A 25,321-nucleotide genomic window follows, 5' to 3' on the forward strand; every position below is an offset into this window, starting at 1 on the left:
AATTCAAAGTGTGCCTTGACTGTATACTAAAAATGACAATAAACCTAAGTATATACATTATGCTGGCTTTTGTTGCCAGCACAAGTAAAGCATTTGGGAAATAAATCCCCTGATTTTATTGCCTTTTAACATCTTTTCCACTTTAAAGTTCAAACCCAGAAATGTGAAGCATTCCAAGAAATTGAAATTGCTTTTATTTCTTTCTTGCAAATTTTCTATAGTATACCATCATGAGCAACATCTTCAAAAAGATTAGCACAAATGTCATAAATGAAAGCATTCCAAAAATAGTTTTTTTTTTCTTTTCCCTGTATATAAAAACAACACTGATTTCATCCCTGGTTTCTTAAGGAAAAAAAGTGACCATAAAAGTGACGATTTATAGGATATACTAAGGAAGCTGAAATGTGTATAATTTTATTGATAAAAAGAACACACAGTAAAATTCATTCTGTACAACACATCCAGGAGCATTTTTACAGATAAATGTACATTCTTATAAGGATAGTATATACATGCATTTATTTGTAAATGTTGAAAAGGTATTTCTTGTGGTTCTTGGAATATTTCAGGAAAATTCATGCAGAGAAGTACTGGTTGGTGAAGACCCAACTGAACCTAACCTACATGGGACTACGTTCAAGTGTAGTATGTTGGGAAGGGATCGTTATTCCATCGTATAAAAACAAACATGCCTACAGAGCCATCAAGAGATTTTCATTAAACAGCTATAGCCATATCTCATTGAATACACTTAAGAAGCAGGAATAGAAGTCATGTCCATTTTGAAGAAGGACTTTAAAGAGCTCCCACATGAGCTCCCACAAGAGCTCTACCATGCTAAGGCTGGACCATGTTGCCATACTTATATTCTGCATGAATTCTACAGACTTCTCTGCCCCCAGTAGTCAATACAAATATCAGATATAATGAGCACCTAAAGAAATCTGTATGTGACAGCATAGTATAAATGAGTGTGTGTGTATATGTAGGTATATGCCAGTATGTCACCTAAGAGGAAAACAGGAATAAATAAACATAGAAGCCAATATATGAACTGACAGCAAAATACTGAGAAAGTGAAATTCTAGCAACTTTTTTTTTATTTTTTTTTTTTATTTTAAAGTACCGGGGGTGCAATAGAAACTTCAATCAATCTAAAAAACTTCAAAGGAGGTTAATTCCGAATTTAAGTGTCAGACAGTAAATGGCAATGGGAAATTTTCATCTCCCAGCATTGTAAAATTTTTCAGAAAGAATTCCCACAGTGTAAAAAATCTGTAAGAAGCTGATCGCTAATAAGAATTCACTGAGCCAGGAGTGGGTTCTTATTGTGTGTGTTTAAGCACTTCCACAGAGGAGAATGCTTACAGAGCTTGGGGTAAATCCTGCAATCCTTACTCAAAGTGATTTCATTTGAAGCTTGGAGAGAGTGCTGTACAGTATGAAACCAGGGGAGTTTTGAAGGATTTTTAGTAGGGCTAAATCCTCAATTTTCAATCTCTCCAAAATAATGGAAATCCTCATCTGAAAACACCTGGTAGTTGAGATGAAAGAGACAGTGTACAAATTACTTTCCAACTTTGTTTTTGAGCTCACTGTGCTTCCTTTCTCTCATTTGGCTAGCATTAATTAATGCTTTGTCTATAAAAAAGCAACTGAAAACCACTCATTGGTTCTAACAGTGACAAAAGGTAGGCATCATTTCTAAAATACCAACAAGAGCTAAAAACTGGCTAAAAGTAAATATGTTGAAATTAAAAAAAATAAAAAGGAACAAATTCAATCAGATGCACATTGCACTGCAGCTGAATTTGTTCCAGTATAAGTAAAATTTGCTGAAGATGTGAAATTAATTGGGGATAGAGAACAGCCAACAGATTAATTTCTAAGAATAATTTTTTCTAAAAATCCTCATTAGTGCCCTGAAAAAATGAAGCAAGATATATGGTTTCCAAATACTCTAAGTGATAGCTGATATACTAGAAATTATACAAAACCAAGGGTTTAGATAGATTGGAGAAACTTATACATTATTTTCTAAAACTTATACATTATTTTCTATGTGAGGCAATATAAAAGTGATTTAGGCAAATACTTGTTAAGTGGATCAGATCTTGGCAATACAGTAAAAAGGAAACTTAGAGATGAGTAATAGCAGGAGAAAAGAGTCATACTAAAGAAGAAATGTAAAGGTTCTGGATTATAAAGAATGCTAAACCTACAAAATCTTGTCTTTCTTAAACAATGGAAGGCCAAAAGGACGATGTAACCATTCTATTCACTGAAGAAGGCATTGAATTCACTGAAGTATTAACTTAAATTATCTCCCTCACATTAATTCCTCTTGTTATCAAATTCAAATCAGAGGAACCATACTGCAAAACAGTGCTTGAGCTGTACAAAATTGTGGTGTTAACATCCTACCGGTTGTACTAACGTGAGATGTAGCTTAATCCCCTTGACAGACAAGACAGCTTGAGCTAAAAACTACTGCTAGTTTACAGGCTCTCTTATGTGTAAAGGGGGTGAAAGTTAGGGATAACAGAGGAGTCAGCCCATGATGCTTCAAGGATCATGCTTTATTTATTGAATGAATCCTGAGAAATAGCTATTTAAATTTAGTGCATATTTCCCTGAGTTCTGATTTTCATTTTTTTCTGACCTACACTAAGTCCCAATAGCAAAAATGTCTAGTTATATTATTATTTATTTATTTATTTATTTGCCCTTGATGCAATAATTTACTGTGATGATCTACAAACTCTCAAGGCCCTTTGTTCAGAGCCAGTTGTGAGAGGTTAATGTGGAACATCAGAGCTTAAAAGAATGTATAGTTTTCAGCCCTAACCATGGCTCAAAAGAGGTCAGTCCAATGAAATACTGCTTGTCTTGACTGGAATGTCATGAGCTCCTCTTACTTTGTCAGGTCCTTTCATAGTTATGATCCTGAGAACCCTGTATACTATTTAGCTCATGTTCTTTAATGTATGCTATCAGTATAGTAGAAATGCAAGTAAAATTCAAAACATTTCCATGAAGAATATTTATATTTCTGCATTAAAATCTTCCTCTCCCCTACCTCCTATTATTGAACATAACCCTGGGGTCAGATTCTGACCTCAAACACAAAGCATGCAACATCCTTGTAAATCAATAACAACTAAGCAGCACTAAGAAGCCAAGACTAGCCCCCTGCAGTACAGCTTGTTGGACATCCTCAAAGGGAATGCAGAGCTCCTTGAAATCAAGGAAGCTTTATTTTAATTAAGTTGCAATCAAGCCCTGTGACAAGGCAGATTTTTTTATGTAAACTAACTGTTTTCCTGCCAGCTCACATCCTCAGTTCCTTGTCCACCACAGCTTTCCCAGCTCGTCTCTGGGACTGTTAGTCTGAGGGTCTAATAGAGAGCTGAGCTCAGATCTCTCAGTCCCCAGACATCTACATGCTGCTCCACATGCTGTCAGATCTCATGCAGGTTCACAGGCCTGCTTTATTAATTTTTTTTAGGCAACGTAGTGGGGAGCTAGCAAGATAGAAGTTTTAACAGCCTCAGTGTCTACACATAGAGCCTCCCAGATGGGACATAGCCCCCTAAGCTTCTGATTCTCCTGGAGAGAAACCCAGACAATTGGAAGAGCAAATCCTTAGCTTTGTCTATCTAGGTCTGCAGTTACATCTAGCATAATGCCTGAAGTCATGTCAGCCCCACACAACATCAGGCCCCATCCTCTTCCATGGGATTTTTCACTCTTTGGTTTAGAATTCTATGTCAACATGAAATAACGGCCTCCTCTGTAGAAAGATCTTGTCTGGAGCTGGGATGAAGGACGTATACTAATTATTTGTAGAGCCCACTTGAAAATGTAACATGTAAAGTAGTTCTGCAGTTGTTGCAAGCAATTTAACATTCAAAGAAGTGATTTATAATATCAGGCTTCCCAAGATTACGACCATAATGACTATCTGACAGATTTTATAAGCAAATCGTCCAGTCATTTCAATTGGATTCTGGCTGGCTAAGGACTGGGAACTGTAAAAAGGCTATAAGATTTGGCCTAGAATCAGAAATAACATTTGCTGTTTTCCAAACGTGTGGTAAACAAGAAAGGAGATATTAAATTTTTGTACATCTCTCAGTACATGCAAATTAGAATGGAAAGAGCCTCATAAGAAAAAATACAGAACAACAGCCATCTGGATCCAAATCCTGCTCCAATGAAATCAAAGCCTTGGGCCTGCTTTTGTCATTATTTACATCCTTGTAAGGCAGGGTAATATCAAGGCAGTGGGTATCATCCTGGCTTTGATTAATTCATCTGTAAAACCCCACTGCCTCCAGTGGGAGGAATATTTCAGAGTCAGTAATGATGTAAAAACCAGAGCCAGACCAGCTTACTCCATGACTTCAGTGGTGCAGGAGATGGCCCCAGGTCTGTATATCCACATTTTTACAACTTAAAGCAGTACAGAAGGGAAAGACTAAAAATGCTTACCACAGAGAGGGAATTGGAAAGCAGTGTCCCATCTTGGCCAAGCATGTTGGAAACTGTAATTTCGGGTAGATCCATGTTTTGTGGGTGGAATGGAAGGAGGCCATTGTGGTTCATTGGATGACACAGAGAGTGGTATCCAGACTCCATCTCATTCAAGTGTACCAGTGAGTGGTCAGGCAATGACGGAGGAGTTATAGGAGGTATGTTGAAATCTTCACTTTCAAGACTTGGGCCAGCAAAAGACTGAAAAACAAATATAGTAAGTGCTATGAGTATCATCTGAATACTGAACAGGAATAATAAAAGTCACACAAAACAAACAAAAAGTGCCCAACTCACATACTTCTAAGCAGGAACTTCAATTTCACAAAAAGAATATTTTAAACACCCATATATTATAACAGTGGAGTTTCACCATTATGTATGGAAGAAAAATTGCCTCTAAGGCATAAAAATCTCTGATACTTTCACAGCTTCCATTAGAAAGAGATTTTTTAAAAAGAAGCTGAATTCAAGCAGATTTCAAGGGTCCTATTAAAATTTTCCAAGAGTGTTCATCTAGCTGAATACCTTTTTCATGGGAATAGTGGAAAAGGGAATGCAATTTATAAAATTAACATTGGCTCAAAATGGTTCACAAGACTCCCTGCCACTCAGATCAAGAATTATACAGTGAGGAAGAAAGATATCGCTTTTAGGCTTACAGGAGAACCATGCATTTATTTTGCTACAAAGAAAAACAAATAAATACAGAAATAGTACATACTTTGTATGAACATCCTTTATGTTTATAAAAATACGTCTATGGTATCTGTAAAATACAGATTTTTCCTTTCTTAATCTATAAACTCAACCATACGTATGTTTTCAGTCATCTAAATGAGTTTTTCCATTAAGCAACTGTTTAAACTTTTGTTGTCCACTGCCATTAAGTCATCCAATTCAATCTGACCCAAGAAAAAGTCATAGGCAAAGTCAGAGTACTGCACCAAGGTGGATAATTGCTATTATTTATCTACATTCTTCATATAGCACGTAGGCTCATTTGGGGAATAGTGGTGGGTATGCTTAGATTTCTTAAAGGAAAAAGGTGAGCAGTGTTAGATGCATGATCCAAATCAAGAGTTAAAAAGATCAGTTACAGTCGTTCACTCTGAAAGTCTGCTCTGCTTTTGTGAGAACAGCCATAATCTTCATCTCCTTTTGAAAACTATCACTCTTTGCACATCCTACACCCACAGTGCTCAGATTTATAGCACAGGGAACCTAGCTTCACCCTTCCTGCCCCTTTGTTGCAACATGGCCCTGCTCTGAACACTGCCTTTCTTAACTCTGTGAGTGCAAGGATTTAAATACATTCTGCTTCTGCAAATGATGAAAAGGAGTTCATAATTTCAAAGAGCAGCTATTAGAAGACAGTGTATTCCACAGTATGAGTTTGTAAATGGAGGACAGTATGGTGTATGAATTCATGCAGAAGGACAACGGAAGAGTCAATGCCCAATTATCAACAAAGGGCTTTTTCATTAGTCATCATAGCAATGCTGTCCTCCCCAATGGCTAAAGTTACTCTTTTCTGGGTGAGCACAGATATAAAAACTATAAATTGGACCAACAACAAACAATGTTGCATATTTTCAACGAGCTGCTGAACACAGAAATTAGTCCAGTGCACAATGCCCTGGTTTTGGTTGCTTTGTTTGTTTCCCAACAAATTTTACACCTCTGTTATTGATTATCTCAGTATGAAATGGAACAGGAAGGATAGACTGAAAAGACAGAAGTAAAATTCTAAAGAATGAAACAGGACAACAGAACATGGAGATGAAAAAGTTTGCCAGTGATATCACCATCCTTATTTGTGAGGACTTTGGTTCTGCCCATGCTTTCCAGTTGTGTTTCTCTTCTCTGGTACCAGATTTTGCTCTCTCCCTGCCCCTATGCTCTCCTTAATGGGAAGTTGGCATGAGTTTTGTGCCATTTCTGTTGTATTTGCCCTTGCTTTTAGAAGCAGAGCCATTGCCAAGGGAGGAAACATATAAAAATTAAACATATAAACATATAAACATATAAAAATAGATCCTCATGAAATGGGGAAATGGGGAAGGGCTTACCTACAGCAAATGGAACAAGTTTTATTTGCTCAACTACAATGTATAAGTTGTCCAAAACCAAATAAAGTATTATGGACACTGTATACACTATTTGTTAATAACTATAACATAAGATAGATGATGGAAAAAGAAAGGTCTCTAAAGAGACAGATTAGGGTCTAATACCACAATAATAAAACAGTGAGGAACAGAAATGAAAGAAGTGACAACACTCATAATGCTCTTATAGGTGAAAAAAAAATGTGAAGAGGACATTTTGTGTTCAACACTGTCTTTTCCACTATCCCAAAAGACTGATGGCCTCTCCCATGGCTTTACAGGTACAAAGAAGTGTTAATCTAACATTTGCTTTTTCTCTCTCACTATTCTACAGTGAAAATACCATGTGCTGTGTCTTTGCTGAATCAACATGTCCTTGCTCAATACCTTCTAGAGGAGGAGAAAGAGATCTGGCCTCCCACTTTCCTGAAGCAAGAGTAGGACAAAACTCTACATTATTCTCTGACCACTTTAACAAGAAGAAGGGACTTCAATTTACATTTGCTGTGGAAGCAAATATTCTTAAACAAACTGTTGACAGTCTGGATGTGCCTACACAATAATACTGTTATTCATCAAATCAGCTATTTATTTCTGCACCTCCAGCTTTTGCTGTAGTTAGATTTAGATATGCTGTTTCAACTATCTTTAATTAGTAACACTTCAAAAATGGTAAAGCAATTGAACTGCCTTTAGGACATTAACTTACTAAAAAGTAAGTAAAATATTATGTCATAAAATTCCACAACCCAAGTTGTGTCATGTGTAACTACATAATTAATTTATATATGTTATATGAAATAAGCATTTTAAATATAGACTAAGCATTTCAAATACAAGGTTGCTCTCTGATTACTTAAAAAAAAAAATCATACCATGGTTATTGCTTGCAAACCAGTTAGACTGTATTTGATCCCACATCACTGTCAGTTACACTTAAGTAAGCTTCTTAAAGTAGTATGAGTAGTACAGTAGAGGCAATAGTAACATGACAAAACAATATATAGTTTGTGTAGGATTAATCACTAACTATAGTAAATACAATTCTATCATGCTATGGTAGTGATTGAAAAAAATAGCCAGTTATAAAGCACTAGTGTTTGCTATATATTTTATTAATTTAATTAATAAGAAAAAGATGAACTATTTGTCAACTTCAGTAAAGCCAGGCAGAATTCAAGCCATATGCTAATGGAATGGACAGATACTTGAGAGTACCTATGGAGCACACTATTCACCTAACATTTTCCAGGCAAACTGGTATTATGATACTTAGTATATGTACATATTGTTCCTCAGGGAAGCTACTTTAACAGTAACATGACAGTAACATGACAGTGCTCTGGTTTCTCATGTCCAGGAGCATGGTTAAGATGCTTGTAATGACTTGGCATGCTGGCACATCAGAAGCCAATGGTCCTATACGTGTTTGCAGTAAACCTAACATGTCCCAGAAACAAACATGTTGCAACTGCACATGGAGGGATGAGTGAGGAATAGGACATACATTTGGCCTTCCTACAGGAGCTACAAGCTCCAAACATCCACTCCTACAACCCTGCCATCTCTCCCCTTGCCATCAGGAAAGCCTTCTTAAGGAGTCTCCCTGGTTGCAACTGGTCCAAAGTGGCAGTGGGCTTTCCTGGAGTGTTATGCCATTATCTTCCCCAAAAAACATCTGAAGGCACAAGCCCTGACCCCAGGTTTTCCCTGCAGCATGAGCTCCTGCTCCCAGGGCAGCCATTATACTGTCCCTACCCCTGGACTTTCTTAGAGAATCTCTTCCATCCCAAGGCATTTATCAGGCATTTCAAATGAAAGCCATAATTTACCATCAAAAATATTAGGGATGGTTATATTCCCTGTAACAAATTACAGTTCATAAGTACAGCTCATATGCATTAATAATAATTGTGGCCTATAGCATCAACTCTCATAGGATTTTCTGGGGCACAAGTAGAAGGATTAGGGTCTTCCCCAGCACTCCTTCTTCCCTTTCCCTTGCCCTCCCCCCCCCCCCCACCCCCTTCCAACATGGAAGTTCTTTTTTTTCTTTCATGGTTGGCTTTAGTATCAGGCATGATTTTGTGTACTTAGAAAGACATGGAATAGCTCCTTTTCATTCTACTGGTCACTGAAGGACTGTCAAGCTTTCCTTTTCACTTTTGAATCAAAAAGAGTAGCAGTAAATGCTTTATTTACTTTACCACAGAGCTGCCAGGAACTTTGCCAGTGGTTGTGCTTTCATATCATGACTGTGGGAGTGACTGAGGTTTTTATCAGCTCTTCAGTTTAGCGGAACTTCCTAGGTCTTTATTACATTCCAGAGAGAAAGTCCTTTGCAGAGTAACACAATAAAAACCACTGCAACGCACTGAACAGATACTGGCTTTAATTTGACTTCATAATAAAGAGGATTTTCATTACACATGATTGTATTACAAGCAGATTTCAGTATATTTCAGGTGGGAGTTACATAGTGGATACCTCAGAACTAACCATCCTTAAATGTGGGCTATTTACCGACTTGAAACTATGAGTAAACAGTTTGAATCAAGGATGTCTTCTCAAATCTAAAAGACAATGTTCTGTGTTCCAGGTTAAATATCTGTGACATTTCTGCCCCAAATGATGAAAACTTCATAAACCAGATGATCTTTGAGATATCCACCATGAGATCAAGAGACGTCTATCTGTGCCACCTTAGCCTATAATTTTATGAGAATAGCTTGCCAGAATAAAATGATACAAACACTTAACCCTGATTCACCATCCAACCCAAGTCCAAGCTTTTGTTCCTGAACAATGACCTTGTTGGTCTGCTTCAATTTAATTTTTATGCCACTTAGCCTGTCCAAATCCAGAAGTAAGATGGAGAAGAGAGGCAAAAGTGGGGGGTGTAAGGGGAGGTTTTGTATGTCAAAGGTCAGTTCTTTACTTTAGCAACAGTAGGGCAAAGCATCCTGTTATGCTAAGAACACCAAGAAAATCTAGTATCTTTATTTTTAAAGAAGCCGAATAGTCATTGTTATCAGAAAAATAAGTTAAATGCTTGCACAACCTGACTGCATAAGTAAAGGGAAATAGAGAGAGGAAATATTTCCTGTTCTCTGAGGAAAAATGAATAAGGAGAAAGGAGGAAATAAAAATAAAGACCTTCTGCTTAAATAATCTACAGTGGTGATTGCCTATTCAACAGAAAAGCTTACTTATATTTCAAAATAAATTTAACAAAACTTTAAAAAGTAATCAGAAAAGGTAAACCAAAGACACTACAAACAAACTGACCACAGGAGGCAGCAAGCATTCAAATATCCAATATAAATCCCTTTGGAAAGAGCAGAACCATTAGGATATGTCAACACAGAAGATATAATATACATTCAATAAGTCTAATCTGTGTGCTCAGTGGTTGCATCAGTCACTGTGCATGTATTCAACAGAATCTGATATTAGCAACAATTCCTTAAAAACTGAAATTTGCCCATAGATATTTAATTTAAATGAAATGAATGGTACTGCCAACTATGTAGAGCGTGTCTTAATTTTTCATTTGCACCAAGGCTTCTGCATCTGAATTGTGGAAAGATGCCAGTTTTTAAAAGATAAATGCTTCAGGCAGTCTTCTCTTATATTATTGAACACATTGTTACATAACTGAAATAGTTATGAATCAAGAGTAATGTAAAAACAATGAGCTCATTAGAAGAGGAAAAACAGCAACATACCTTATGCATGTATGAGAGTTAGGATAATATATTCAACAGTAGATACTTATAGGAGTTTGTTTTAATAGGATCAACCTTATCTCTACTTCCTTAATGGAGGACCTTCAGAAGCAAGTGTTTCTTCAGCTTCTTTTGTCTCTGCGTGAGCAAGGCTTGATAGCTTGAGACTATAATGCATTACTGTGGAAACCTTCGGTCTGTTACATAAATCATCTTAACACTCAGCAAGAATTGTCCAACAGTGCCATTGATATGTTCAAGTCAATGATCCTGCAAACAATTTTTTTTTTGTTTCTTCATATGGCAGACAACAGCAATAAATCATATTCATTTTAAAACGTACAATATACTAATTTATCAAGCAACAGCTATCAAAAATATATTACAGGGGAAGGTATAACTTTTTTCTATTGTGTTAATCAATTTCTCTAATTTACATTAGGTAAAGGGCAAAGCCTCCAGCAAAACATTAATTTTCCAGTACCAGATGAATTCTATTTTCAAGAAGCAGAATGTGCTGACAATGGTATTATTGATTTAAAATAATCAAAATTTCAAAGTCAATAGAATTATGTAAAAGAGTAGTTCCACTCAAGAATCTTTTCATTAATTATATTAATTTTATATATATACCATAGTGGTTTGTTGGGAAATGTATTTTCAATGAAGCTTTTAAATTGAAACACATCTTAAAGATGACAAGGACTAGAAACACAAATGTTATAAAAGATTACAAGCTTTGGGCTCTGCAAATACCAGTATTGTAACCAAAGCATTCAAGCTTCTCTTCAGACAAAGACCCAGCTGTGCAGTTTTCCTATTTAAATTTAAGTGAGAAGTGCAAGTCTTCCTTAGAATTACTGAACAGCCCTCAGAGCAATTCCTAAGGAAACTTCAAGAGTGTGAGGCACCTGTGGAGCATCCTTATTCCTACAACCTACAGCCTTTCCCAGCTCACCTGTGCCACACTCCTACCCACATTAATGAATTCTGGAGGAGAACCAGCCAGGGTCCTTATTAGACACCTTTCTTTCTTGAAAAGAAAGGCACTTGGTTCGAACACTGTGTACAGTCCCTATTTGTGCAACCTCCAAAGAGCAGCACTGGGGGTATTTTAGGAGGACCCCCATGTAAACACAGCTCCTGCTTGTCCAGTGTTTTGGGGATGCTGAAAGAAGGGGGAAACTTTCACCCTGATAGTTTTCCAGCATGCTACCTCCTAAAGACAAGTAGAGAAATTCCCTCCCCTCACATCTGCTATTTCAGGCTGTTTACAGATCTGGTAAAGGACGCACAGAAAAATATTCACAAGATGTTCTTTGCAACAACAGGTGCAATAACTTTATTATTATTATTATTAATTATTTTAATGAAAGGTACAATCCTAAAGGTAACTTGGGATCTTATTTGACAGCTTTTGGTCTGTACTATACTGCAGTCAGTATCACCTATGGTATAAACTTGAAATTACACTATACCTCTATAAATTAGTCACTACATTTTCTAAATATTCTTCTTCAACTTGAGTCAAAAGGCTTATTAAAAATAAAAAACTTTTTTAGCAACATCTGCAACATATACCTAAATTTTGCTCACTATAAAGCACTGGGTTAAAAACAACAACACAAACAACAACAACAACAACAAACAGAGATATGCATATTCAAGAACCAGAATTTAACTTACAAAAAAAAAAAAAGTCAAATCTTCACAAATCCTGCTGCTTGAAAATACAGATGATACACCACATTTAACCTGTCAGAAGCCTCATTAGCATCATAGACTCTAAACCAGCAATCAAGACAGTGTGCTCTTCACATGTTTACATTTTTAAATGCTCTTAAAATAGCAGTAGTATAGATTTACATTTAAGTATTTCTGCTCTGGGGGCAAATATTCTGTCTAAATTTCCTCATCCCATCTGAGAAAGACACCTAAAAATGAAGCAATCCTGTACCCAGGGCACATAATGTCAAAGGACAAAGAATCCTTTCCTTTTTTTTTTTTTCTTTTTTTCCCCCTTCTCTTTACTTAGAAAAGCTTGGGAACAATGGATTGCTTCCCAGTTTTCAGAAGGACAGCGAGTCCTACCCACATTATACTTCTCCTGAACTACTGTTGAAATTTCCAGAAAAATGTCTGATTTCATGTAAAATGTTGCCACTTGAGAAAACAAAGATTGACACAGAGGCAATAGCTAGTCTTCAGAATTGTTCTGATTTCACTTTTGCTTAGCCCTATGTCAATTGCAGGAAATCTTCAAAGGTTAAGGATATGAAAGCTCCCGATTCATATCAGTGGTGCCACTGAATTGAACGCCTAGATTTTGGACTTAGGACGTTATAGTAACAAAGCCAAGGAAGTACATGAATGAGTAAAGGTTATTTAAGTGAGTAAATCTGGAAGGATCTGGCCCTCTATTAATAAAGTGTCTTGTAAGCAGTAAGACTGCTGAGACCTCAGTAATAAGCTCAATCGTACTAGTATCGCACCAACCATCAGTAGTGTAGTACCTATTAAGACATTTTTATAAACTGCAAGAAATATGCGAGCTATTACAAGATATAATTCTGAAAAACAGACTTCTATGTAAGAAGCCAATTTAAGAGGAAAACAACATAAACAATAGTAACTTGTGTGCTCAAGTGAAGCATCTTTTTAATTTTGAGTAATGAAGATGTCAAGCCAAATGCTAGAGTAGTTTAACTTAATTAGGTGGCCTATTTTTCCAGGCAGCCTTTCATTTCCCATTGAAAACTCAGCTTGTATGCAAGGCAACAAGAGCAATTTTGTCTGTAATGAATACCTCTGGGACTCTGCGGAGTGATCATTTGAATGTTGCATTGAAGACTGGTTTGAGTAACTAGTTTGGGCTTGTTGAGCTGCCAGACTTTGTAAAACTAACTAGATTAATCAAAGCATGGCATCTTATCGGTTTATTCGGTCAGAGGGCAATAGGTCAACCTGACTGTACTGCAGCAGCCTTTGCCAAAAGGGACAGTATAATAGTAATTGGTCTAATTTGTAGTTCAAATTCATGTAATTCTTACAGACATTTTATGGACTAAAAAAGTTCATTTTATATGAAGCTCAGTTGAAAAATACTGCCTTTAACATTTCCCATGGTTACATCCCATAATTCATCCGCACTGCTGACCTGTAGAGTTTCCTGGAAAGGAAACTACATAACTAAAATATATGATGTCTATAATCTGTTTTCACATGCTAAAAAGTTGTACATGAAGGAGTAGAGGGAAACATTTTGAAAGATATTTTACACTGGTTGCTCATTAAACAGAAAGTTCTCTCGTCATGCACAGCAAAAAGCAGTGCATTTTCTCTTGTGATATGGGAAAAAATACCTCTGGCTTTTGAACACAGAATTCATCATTTGATGATTGATTTTCTGTTTACCTTTTTTTGTGGTAAAATAATAGCTTTTGTTATTTTTACTGTATTGATTTATAGTGGGCTTATCACTGAAGTTGCTATCATCCTGATGCCACAGCTCTGACAAGACGCAGTATTTACATTATTTCCCTCCCATTGGCAACTCTTAAGAAAAATATTTTTAATTGATGCACAGGATCACTGTGTAAACAACAGGGCCAGCTTCACAGTTTTAGCATTACTTTGCACTATCTGACATTTACTTCTAAAGTCCCAAACTACTGGAGCAAGGCAATTACCTTCCAAAACTGCCTTCATTAAAAAGTTTTTACCCCTCATGGTTGTAAAGAAAATGTAAGTGCAGGGTTTCTACAGCCAGAAGATGAATAAAAGGATGAAAAAATTGTTATACTTGCCAAGGTTTCTGATGTGATCTCAGTTTTACAGATCCATGCTAATGATTTTTGAAGGCTGGAGAGGGACACTTTTGTTTATACAACTGTAATTATGGGTATGTTTGCTTAGAATCCTTAGGGAGAAGTTTTTGCCCTCTTTAGTGTTTTTACATCATGTGCTATAGAATAGGCATTAACTGAAAAAAGCATTAAGAACATGTTTAAATAAAATAACTCATTTTTCAGTGATAAGTAGGGTCATATACATTTCTTCTAGTGGTTGGAGTAAAAGTCCAATACTTACTGAACAGCTGGACTAAAATCAATTTTAGTAAAGGAGGGTAAAGTTATTTCAGCTAAGTTATATCTTTTCTGGCATTCGATCATAGAAAATATAAAGGTGAAACTCTATAGTTAAATATGTACACAGTGCATGTGCATACACTTTGCATTAAAGATATTCATACATGCTTATATAGTACATATACATACATACACACATGCACAGAGCCTTGTTCATGTAACTGTTGATGCATTGTTATCAGGGACACAATTCTTTCCAGACTCTGGGCCTGATCCCCAGAGCATATTAGGAGATTATGTTTTACACAAAAGGGAAAGGTAGTGTAACATTACCTCTACCTTTAACTACTCGTTCAGGATATGAAAGATAAACCTGGTGCTTTTGTTCCCTGAGTCAATTTAAACTTACATCTCCCCATCCCACCCCCCACTTTTTTTTTTTTTTTGAAAGTGCCATCTACAGCCTTCTTCAAACAAATGGAGGAGCAGGAAGTGGACTCCCTTCTGTTGATAATGTATTTTTGAATTTCCAAGACAGTGGACCAGGAACAGAGGGGTAGAATACGGTCTAAGAGAGCCCTGAACTGCAGCCAACCACAGACTGACTAGATGGCATTGTTCTCTCAGTGCAGAGATGTCTTCAACTAATTAGCAAAGAAAGACTTCCCAGCTTTTGGGCAGAATTGCCCTTGACTCCAGGGTAGTATGTACCCTCCTACAATGGACCGCTTTGATTATGAAAACTCATATATGTCTACTTGGATGGAAACAAATTGGTGAGAAGAGACTTTGCACTGGGCTTCACAGTGTGAAGCAAATAGCTGCAGTGATAGCAACTTACTGGTGAGGGCACGGTGCTCAGAGGCAAGGACACCTGACTTGATAGAGCTAATGACAAATGCCCAGCCCATGAGAGAATTTTTGCTTTGTTCCTGAGTTGTCCTCTAGAGCTTCACCATTTGGGCTTTTGAATGTGGGTTTGAATGTCTTCTGGCAAGTGACAGAGGTGTGTTATACCCAAAGAAATACCAGATAAAGGACGCAGATCCATCATGATAATACATTTTGGAAAAAAAAAAAAAAAAGTCTTCACGATTTTAAGGAGAAAAGATTTAGGCATGTGGTTCAAGAGGCTTCCAGAATGGAAATCTCAGGATGATGGAATTCCCATTGTAATGTCCACACTTCCACGTACTTCCATGTACATACTCTGAAAAAGTACATTTATGACATACCCTTGTGGGTTTCCTTCTGGACAGTATTTCAGTGTGGTCCAATTCCAGGTCAGATCTTAGTTTCAGGACGCTCTAGTCATCATCTGTTTTTCCCATGGGGAAGATGCAGAACTGCTGTAGTTTGCACCATCTAAGAATGCTATTTTTCCTGAATCCTTTCTAAGGCAGCCAACTGCTGCCATGCTCTGCTGACTGCAGCTCTAGGGCTTTGCAAGACGAGACAGATCTTCTGGTAGAGGTAGGATGTAGCGCCCTGAAATACTAGCCTACCTTCTGGAAAGGACTACAACAGAACAAGAAAGGGCATCTATTATACAGCATTTACTCAACCCTACTTCACATGAGTAATAGCTGACCTGATAAGAAATTAGGGTATAAACATGAAATAGGAAGTTAGGGATAAATCTGCAATAATGCATTTGGCAACAAACAACAGAGGAACCCTTTACTTTCCTACTGACACGAAAAATCTGTTGGATGTCATCCTATCCCATTTTACCCTGGAGCTGTACAGGACAAAACAGTTTTGACACCCTTGGTGCCCACTGTGTTAAAGGGTGTGTATACATATCATACATAGGTCTCCCTGTCACACTTCTGGGAGGGAGGAAAATATCCTCACTGTGCAAGCAGTATGCTCCCCTCTGCCTCAGGTATCTCCTATCTTCCCACAGGGGCAATGCAGGTACTGCCCCAAATTACTGGCTAGTTCTCCTCTGTTCCCTTTGGATTACATCTTAAAATTTATCAGGCCTCAGGAAGGTTTAGAGAAGTGTCGAGGCTCTGTACAACAGAGTCCTGAATTACATTCTGCATTGTGACTAGGAAGAAATGTAAAATAAACAATATAATTTTATTCTGCGTTTTACATGGCCCACAAATTACAGGAGGAGAAATTACATGAAGAACAATTCATTTTCAAAATTCCAATTATAGGTGTGGGGAGAAAACAATATATTTCTGAGAATTTGAAATGCAGAGCAGTTGACATAGTTTTATTTTAAAATGATAAATATTTTCAGATTGAAGTGCAATTAGTAGTGAAAATGTCATGTAGTTTTACTGTGTATGTTTGTTAATATGGCTGGCATAACTCACTTAGGAGATGCCTGCAGTGCAGAGTCCTATACTACATATAACATAACCAAAAATACAGTACTTACATGTATATATAAAATGTACACAGAGACAACATTGCCAAACAGCCTTTTGGGACAGTCTAAAAGAATATCATTAATTTTTACAGTATACTTACACTTCTGGCTTAGTTCCAGCACTGGCTTTCTGTAAAAATCATTTCAAGTACAGAATTATGCTGTTTGCTTGCAGCAACATCACAGGAACAGTAGTGAGCCATATGTTGCTACTTAGCAACTTAGTCTATAAGTCCCAAAGCATGTACTGATTTGAAAATTGAACAGAAATGATAATTGTTTAGGGATGTTGTGAGGCGACTTGTCTTGGATTACCGAGCTATGCAGATGTTTGATGTTATATAGCAAAAGGAACAAAACTATATTTTTCCTGTCCAATGGCTGAGCTTATATTTATGTTAGCCTAAAGGCGATAAATTGATTAAAATCCTTAAAATAGTAGAAGGTGATGTTTTTCTGGATATGAACACTTTGCAGTAAACAAAAAGAACTGAAGTGCAAAGTTTATCTTTTTCAGAGCAATTGAAACATTTCTTATGTCTAAATTTTATTTTATTCTACACTTCATTTTACAGTCCCCGTATTTCTTGAAATGCTGGATTCTAGGAAATTAGAAAGAGAAGACAAAGCAAGCAAAGCTTACTTCTCAGGATTAGATCCAAAGAAAGGAGGCGAGCATGTCAGCATGCACCAGGACCCCCAAAATCCAGCCTCTATAGTCATATAATCCTGAAGACAGCTTAATGGAAACCCCTTAGTTTCTGGTGTTCTATATCATGACCAAGTCTGCCATCCTACCTCCCAAATAAGCTGGGTCAGACTCTGAAATCAGAAAATGATGCTCACGCCTGACCTGTCAACATGATCCAAGCTTGAATAAGTTTCTGATAGGGCCATGCCTCTCCTAACATTTGGGATTCACACTTTAGTTAACAGATGTGCATCCATTGAGGGAAGTGGAGAATTGAATTGACTCCTCATTCTGATGGGATTCAAACCCTTCATCTCTGACCTCGCAGGAGAATAGCTGAGCTGCTGGGGACAGGAGGGAGCTTGCAGTCCTCTCCCTGAAGTCATGAGACTGCAAGGCTCATGAGCACAGATGGAAAATGGAAGCAGAAAACTCTATGGTTTAAGTGACTAGAATTTCATCTGGAAGAGAAAATTTTTTCATCTCTTCTTACAGGACTTTTTTTTTTTTTTTTTTTTTTTTTTAAACATCCAGTAACAGTGAGTGGAAAATGAACAAACAGTCCTGAAAACAGGGACCAGAATGTACAGTTACATACTTTCTTCTTCTTCTCCCTCTCCTGTAACCTATACAATCTTGCATGCTTTATTTTCACAGCAGTGAATACCTTATTCCTGCAAAATACTCTGGCTTTAACAGCAGATTGACTGTTGAAATGTTAGTCAGTTCACCAAATCTGGGTGACCACTAAATGTTTTCATCTGCAATAGAAAGTGCAGCACATTACAGTCAGTGAAGACCTTACTCAGTACAGTCAATGGAGAATTTCTCAGTTCCTTCAGGGAATTACTAGCAGATATACTATAGATATACTATAGATATACTATAGATATACTATAGATATACTATAGATATCAGGAACGGGTTCAGGAAGGTTTCTTACACAGTCCAAATATCCTGCCTAGACAAGAGAAGCAGGATTTCCAACATCCACTCCATTTCCTGCTCCTAGCATGATGCGTTTATTTTTGTCCCCTTTTTTAAAAAATAAAAATTATTTTTTAAAAGTTACTATTACAGGCTTTCACATATATTCCCTTACAAAAACAAGAACACTGCAACAGTGTAAGACTACTGCAGCACTGGGAGAGAACCACTGTAAGGGAAAGAAAGCAGGGTGCAACAGCTGAAGGCTGATGGCTTCCTTCAAACGGGCATGGGACACTATTTGACTGGAGTATGTTTGGTAATAACACAAATACTGTGCCTGGCTGTCATGGAAGCTGTTGCCATATGGATCCCCCAGCAAAGGACAGAGAATTCAGACACCTACATCTGTGGTTTGAATTCTACCTGGGAGCTGGACACCCAAAAGCTAGGCTTTGCCATAGTGAGTTTATAACTATATAAGCCCGTTATTAGTTCCAGCCCTTAGTAACTAATCAGAGTTTTCTGTCATCTTTGAATTTGGAAATGTCACAACTGATAGATTTTTTCCTTGAAGACAAAATAATTTGCACTTAAAATATCTAGCCCTGGATCTTTAAAGGTAGTTTAAGCACCTTACTTCCATTGAAATAAGTGAGTGTTAGATGCATAATATCTCTAAGGATCTGGGCCTTGTTAGCACATGTAGAAACTGCATAAAAGATTAAAACTTATACTCTTAATTTTTCAATGTGCCATTTAAATTATTTAAACTACAGGCATACACAGTACAAAAATATCAACAGAAGAAAAATAATTCTGATGTATAATGTGGATTTGCAATTCTTTATTCAAAACTATTTAAGACAGACATAATGATTCTCCGAAAGGTAGCAGCTGCTTTATAACAGCAATCATTCACAGAGTTTGTATTTCTACTGTTTCAAACAAATTCAATTAGCCCTTGCACTTCAAAACCCTTAAGGCATAAATGAGATGATACTAGGCTGCTTTAATCTAATAGTAATACTAAAACTTGTCAGTACAGTTTTTGGATTAATGGTTAGAGAAAAATTAATAATATAATTTTTCATTTTTTAATCAAACAGTTCTGTTCTAAACTACCTCTGGATCTTGGAGGGTTCTTAGCTGAATAAGTTCAATCACACACAAATCCTAAATGCAAGTATAGTTGGTCTCTAAAGGTATTTCAACAATAACTTCAACAGAAGACTGGGAAGCAACATGGTGGAACATTTTGAAGACAGTCTTTTTGATTGAACAGTGTAGTTCATCTCACACAGCCTCCAGCTTCCCTGGTCCCAAATGTACTGGCATACTACATGCTACAATTAGGTAGCCTGTCACAACTATCTGAAGAACCCTACTTTATAAGGACTTTTAGATTTGAACGTAATGTCACTTTCCAGAGCTAAAATTGGAATTCCTAAACTATGAATTTACACCCAGCTTATCTACACACATTTACTGTGCAGGCAAACTTATTTCCCACCTAATGAGAGAGCTTCACATAACCCCACCGGTCCTGTCAGAAAGAGGTATATCAGACTAGCCACTGCTGGGCCTGAGACATTGCATGACCTAGAGCACAAGTCCAATTATTCAGGGCAATTTCTATTGCACAATGTAACTGATCTACACCACTATCAACGTGACTTACTACTACAGAATTAATTATCCTTTTTAAGAAATAATTTAAATCTTTCCATCTTAGAAAGCTACAGCATTTTAGGGTTCAAGTGGAAGTGTTCTGAAAGGATTTTGAAATATGCATCTAATATCAGAATTAAGTGTGTACGGTTCCCCTAAAGGGAAAGGAATCAAAAATACCCACAAAGAATCCACATCACATGAAACCTTTTGGGCTGCAAGCTACGTGAGACTGAGTCATTTCCCTAACCCCGTTGCTAATGGTGTAACATTGGCAATGTTCCTCAGCCATACGATTAGCATTAAAAATGCAATTCTTCAACTACAACTGACCTACGAGTGATAATTAAACCTATTTGTGACATGTGTAGCTTATAATGATTAACTTGTCTGCAGTCAGATAAACAAATAACCTGCACCTGTAAAGACTTTATTTCCTGAAGGTAAAACAACTGTTTAGGAAAGATCATGCTGGCAAAACAGCTGCTTGCATTCTGGAGAGGAAACAAGGTAGTATCTTTCAACAAACGCCAACTCTGGTGTTTTATCAGCTCTATCTCATTAACTGGAAACAAGGCTTAAATGCTTTGTTTATAAATTATGATTATTCCTGATTGCAGCAGTTACTGATAGTGGCACTCATTTGCAATGCAACTCTTTGAATTTGTTTAATTACAATTTGAAACAAGGCAGAGAAGATTAATTAACCCACCTGGCTGGCTGGCACATAGTCCTGGCTTGGCTCTGTCATACTCATATACATGTTCTCACCGTCAAACTGCAAAGGAAATAATAGTAAACATTCAGCAAACTTGAATATTTTTCAGCATTGACTGAAAAAAAACAGTAGCCATAAACTAATATTACAGCCTGGTTTTAGAGACTTGTAATTGCGTGTGTGCATCATGTCTTTGATGTTCCTGTTGTCATCCTTATTGACCCTGGATGTCAGTGATTTGGAGTAATTAGCGCTCTAGTAATTACAGCTAGCAAGCAAGAAATGAATGGTTTCCTTTCATCTGCAATCTGTTTTAAAACAAAATGGCTCATTTTGTGCACCATGTATACATATTGCTGTTGGTTGTAATGAAGTACTAAGTGAATCGCACAGTTACTGAGAAAAGGAAGATGAGAATAGAAACTGCACTAAAATGTATCTTAATGGATTCCAACTTTAGCTTTTGAGCAGAACAAGAGTTGAAATGTCAAAACAAATTAAACCCCCTCCCATTGAAATGTTCCCATATCAGAAACTAGGAAATACATTTCCAGACAGCTTTCAGACATCTGAATGTATGAAATAGTATACCTCCTGACTGTATGGCTTAAAAGGATAGTTTGCTTGATGTGTGAATAAAATAAACTTTCATAATCAGAACTGCAAAAATACCCTTCAACAAATGAAAAATACCATTCTTGGAAACGTATACAAAGCAATTTCTGGTTCTTTTTCTCCCCTCAACCACAGTTAAGAAGTAACAGAAATGTGATAGAAAGGATTTGATTAAAAACTGAGGGTCTAGATGGAGAAAAACTCTCAGAATGGAAGCCTTATCCTTTATCGACACAAAGAAGTATAAAACTCATGATTTCTTATGTAATCTGGAAGATGTCCCCACAGAACTTCCATCAGGCTCACTTAAGTGGCAGTGCCCGTTCAGCAGGTAGGGGAAATCTTTTCAAACCTTTCAAGTAGAAATGAACAACAGCAGGAATCCCCATCCTCAGCCATCAACCACAAATATCCAGCTGTTATGAGGTCTGTTTGAAATAACTTTCACCTGACCCCTTCTGTGAATGCTTAGAGTGACATATTTTGGAAATGAGCCATCATTTTGATGACGCGGAAGCATTTTTAAAAAATCCCCAACACCGACTGAGCTTGCTTTACTCCTACGGAAGGTGGCAGTGAAATTCCTGTGGACACCTCGATCCGTGCTGAGCTTTTCAGGATATGCTACCTGCAAGGTGCAGTATATTCAGCTACACCAAGGTGGCAAAGTCAAAGTGTGGCTTTGGCATACAGCTCCACCAATTTTTGCTGAGGCAGCTGAAGAGGTTTCGGCTTCCAGCTGTTCATCCTCTTCTTCTGCCAGAGGATACAAGCCTTGTAACAGCAGCAGTAAAACTGAACAAGTGCCAGCTCCTGGCACAGCAGCTGCTGGTCTGCCCTTCCTGGCCAGAGTTATTTAACAAAGAGTCACAGCCTATCTGTCAGAATCCCTATTTTCATGGGAGGGAAGGGATTATGCTACGGGCTCAGATCTGCCATAGGAAGTACAGTATTTCCAAAGTTTGATGGAACAAAGATAGTTGGAATAGGCCTTAAAGATATGGATTGATGATCTTTTAGTTAATTCACTGTTTCTTGTTTACATCTACCATTTCTTTCAGCTTTCTCAAGAATGTTATTCTTTATTAAAATTCAGGGTGGAATTTAGGAGAACATTTTTTAGTGTTTGGATTTTTTGAATGATGGAAAAAGGTCAATGCTTTGTTTCTTCTACTCAAATGGAAAGATGAAATTCTGAAGAGACATTTCACTGCCTGTGTTTGGAAACCAAGTGCCCCAGTGTAAGGTCTACGGGAGCTCAACATATTCAGCTTGTCAGACAAAAGGCTGAAAGGTGCCTTGATCACTGAGATTGGTACTTACACCCCAGAAAGATATCTTATAGCAAGATGTCAGCCTTCCTGACAGTGGTATAATGAGATCTAGTGTTGAGAAATGGAAGTTACAGAAATTCAGATCTGAAATAAGGTACAAATTCCTACTTGTAAAAAGAAGGTAATTAATCATTTTATCAACAACAAAGTCATCATTTCTTTTTAGATTTTAAAATAAATTTAGATTTTTTTTTTCCAGAAAAGATACATTCCAACATCACATTTATTAGAAATCCTTTGGACAGTGTAGTTAAGTTGGCTAGTTATGGCAATCCTATCTGCCCTGGAGACCATGATTTCTGAAGTCTCACATTTTGAATTTCCCTCATTATAGTCATGTATTTGCTATACTGCACAACAAACTGCTATAATTCAAATACGATGTTGCATATGCTTAGCTGCAATGAACATGAATAAATTTCTTTCCTTCACTGCATATTGGCTAGATGCAGTCCAGGGTTGTTTCAATTTATTTTGCCTTCTGTAACACCTGAGCCTGTGATTTGAGAAAAGAATCTTACTAAAGTATACTAATTTTTCAGGGATTTCCTTGTTTTGGATGTTTGGTCAGCTGCCCTTGCTCTCAAGCTTACAATCACCAAATCTGCTTTCACAGAAAAATTTACCTAATGTCATTTTTACATGAATCTTGGAAATTTTCATCATTCTGTGTGTTGTTCTTAGATCAGTTTCCTACTTGATCTGTCTTGCTACTAAATGTGCAAGTACAGTCTTGGTCAATCTTGGATCTCTGCCTTTCCTTTCTTTGCTTGTGGCCCTCTATTTAGCTCTGAAGTTATTCAGTTCTACTATGGTCTTTGGACTTAAAGTAAGCATGTACCAATGAAAGTGAAAGACAAAATCTGTACCTAAGTTAAACTTCCTGACCTTTTGGCTTGACCTTAAACAAGAAATGACCTTCTACAACATTTCAGATCAATTTGTTAGGGTAAATTCTCAGAAAAATATATTGATGCATAATGTCTGTAAAATCTAAGTGATTTTTTAATATATAAAAATACCCAGCAGCTGTTTGGTTTATTACTTAATTTCTTCAATATTCAAACATGGAGTTAAGTCACTGCAATATTTAGCCTCTGTTTCTTAGAAGTATGTGTAAAACTTTGTAATAGGTTGTATAGTTCAATAAGATTTGATGGAATATGTATTTTTTGTAGTGTTTATATTTGCAGGATGCGGGCTGTAATGTATTAGCTAACACTAACACTGTTGTCATGTTAGTACTTATACTACATGTACAGCTATATAAATTATTATCTGCCCTCAGACTAGTACAGTGTGGTGCATGGCTCCTTGGTGGTCCTTAAGACATCAAACATGAGCCTGCAAGCCAACTGTAAACTCAAATGACAAAGCATATACACATACGCTTTCTACAGCAGGTGTTCAGGAGACACCTCCTGTAAGTTCTCAATGTTTACTAAAATGTTTATAAGATAGGGAAATTATGATTTATGTAAACCAAAGCTGGAAAAAAAAAAAAAAAAGTTCTCTTCAATGCTGAATTGTTTATTCATCATCTCTTCCAAAGAAGTGTGGAATACAGATGACCCATACATCCCACCCCAGTGGAAAAAAAAGGTACACAAGCCTTCAGCGACAGAAGAGAAGTTCAGAGACACTGATGCAGTGCATGGTATCCATGCTCCCCTCTCCCCTCCCCAAAAATATGACTAGTCCCCACTGAAACAATAAACGCTGAAAAAAATGTCAACAGCATGATCATCTGGAAAGTCCTACAATTTATTTGCCCAAGGTGTATCAGAAGCTTCCAAAACAGGTCCCTAAACATCAGAAATGAATATTCTTTCCAATATTAAATTATTTCACCTTTTTATAACTCATGAGAGGTCTACCTGGTTGGTTATTCAGCTCTATATATTCTTATTCAACAGCAGTTCAAGCAGCCTATCCAGATAGACAGTGAGTCAACAGATCAGCAGATATGACCAAAAGATGTCTCCAACCACATTTTATTCTTCCAGGTTACACTCTGTGCCTCCAAAATTGTCTTATTTTACTCATCATCCCAGGTCTACAAGAACCTTGTATTTCCTAAACTTCCCCACCACTCAGTGTACTTGATTTTAAGCAAACAAATTGCACAAGCATCACTTAATTTGTGGATGATTCACTCAAACACAACAGATGAGACACAAAGGAAGGCAGTTAAATGAACTGTCTTTTTTGAACCTACGTATGATGTATATATATCATATGACATTTCATCTAAAGCTTTCCCAATGTGTCTCCAAGATCCTTCAGTATCATTAAGGGCAGACTTCAAAATCTTTCATTTTAATCTATTAAAAGTGAATGCTAATACAATATTCTGATGTATGATAATAACTACTCTTGACAACATTTCTTTTCATATTAAAGTGTAACTGCATGAGAAGTTTGGGTGAGAGCAAACTAAGAATATGACTGCATTGTAATATGAAAAAAATATATATCTTGGAGCCGTTTATATTCAGAATTGCATCATA

At 36.9% G+C, this 25,321-nt stretch overlaps 1 protein-coding gene across 7 annotated transcripts in view; it reads right to left on the reverse strand.

The window, feature by feature from the left end:
• TOX (thymocyte selection associated high mobility group box) overlaps positions 1–25,321 on the reverse strand; it is a 223,762-nt gene that overhangs the window by 87,980 nt on the left and 110,461 nt on the right. For 6 of the 7 annotated variants that reach the window (XM_035553224.1, XM_035553229.2, XM_035553228.2 and 3 more), the window contains exons 2-3: positions 20,857–20,922; positions 4,498–4,740 (exon numbers count right to left, since the gene is read on the reverse strand). In XM_035553224.1, coding sequence (XP_035409117.1) covers positions 4,498–4,740; positions 20,857–20,922 — 309 coding nt within the window. The remainder of the gene's footprint in view (positions 1–4,497; positions 4,741–20,856; positions 20,923–25,321) is intronic. The other variant, XM_035553225.2, reaches the window with a different exon arrangement.

Source organism: Cygnus atratus, chromosome 2 (genome assembly GCF_013377495.2).
Source record: "Cygnus atratus isolate AKBS03 ecotype Queensland, Australia chromosome 2, CAtr_DNAZoo_HiC_assembly, whole genome shotgun sequence".
NCBI classification, from domain to species: domain Eukaryota; kingdom Metazoa; phylum Chordata; class Aves; order Anseriformes; family Anatidae; genus Cygnus; species Cygnus atratus.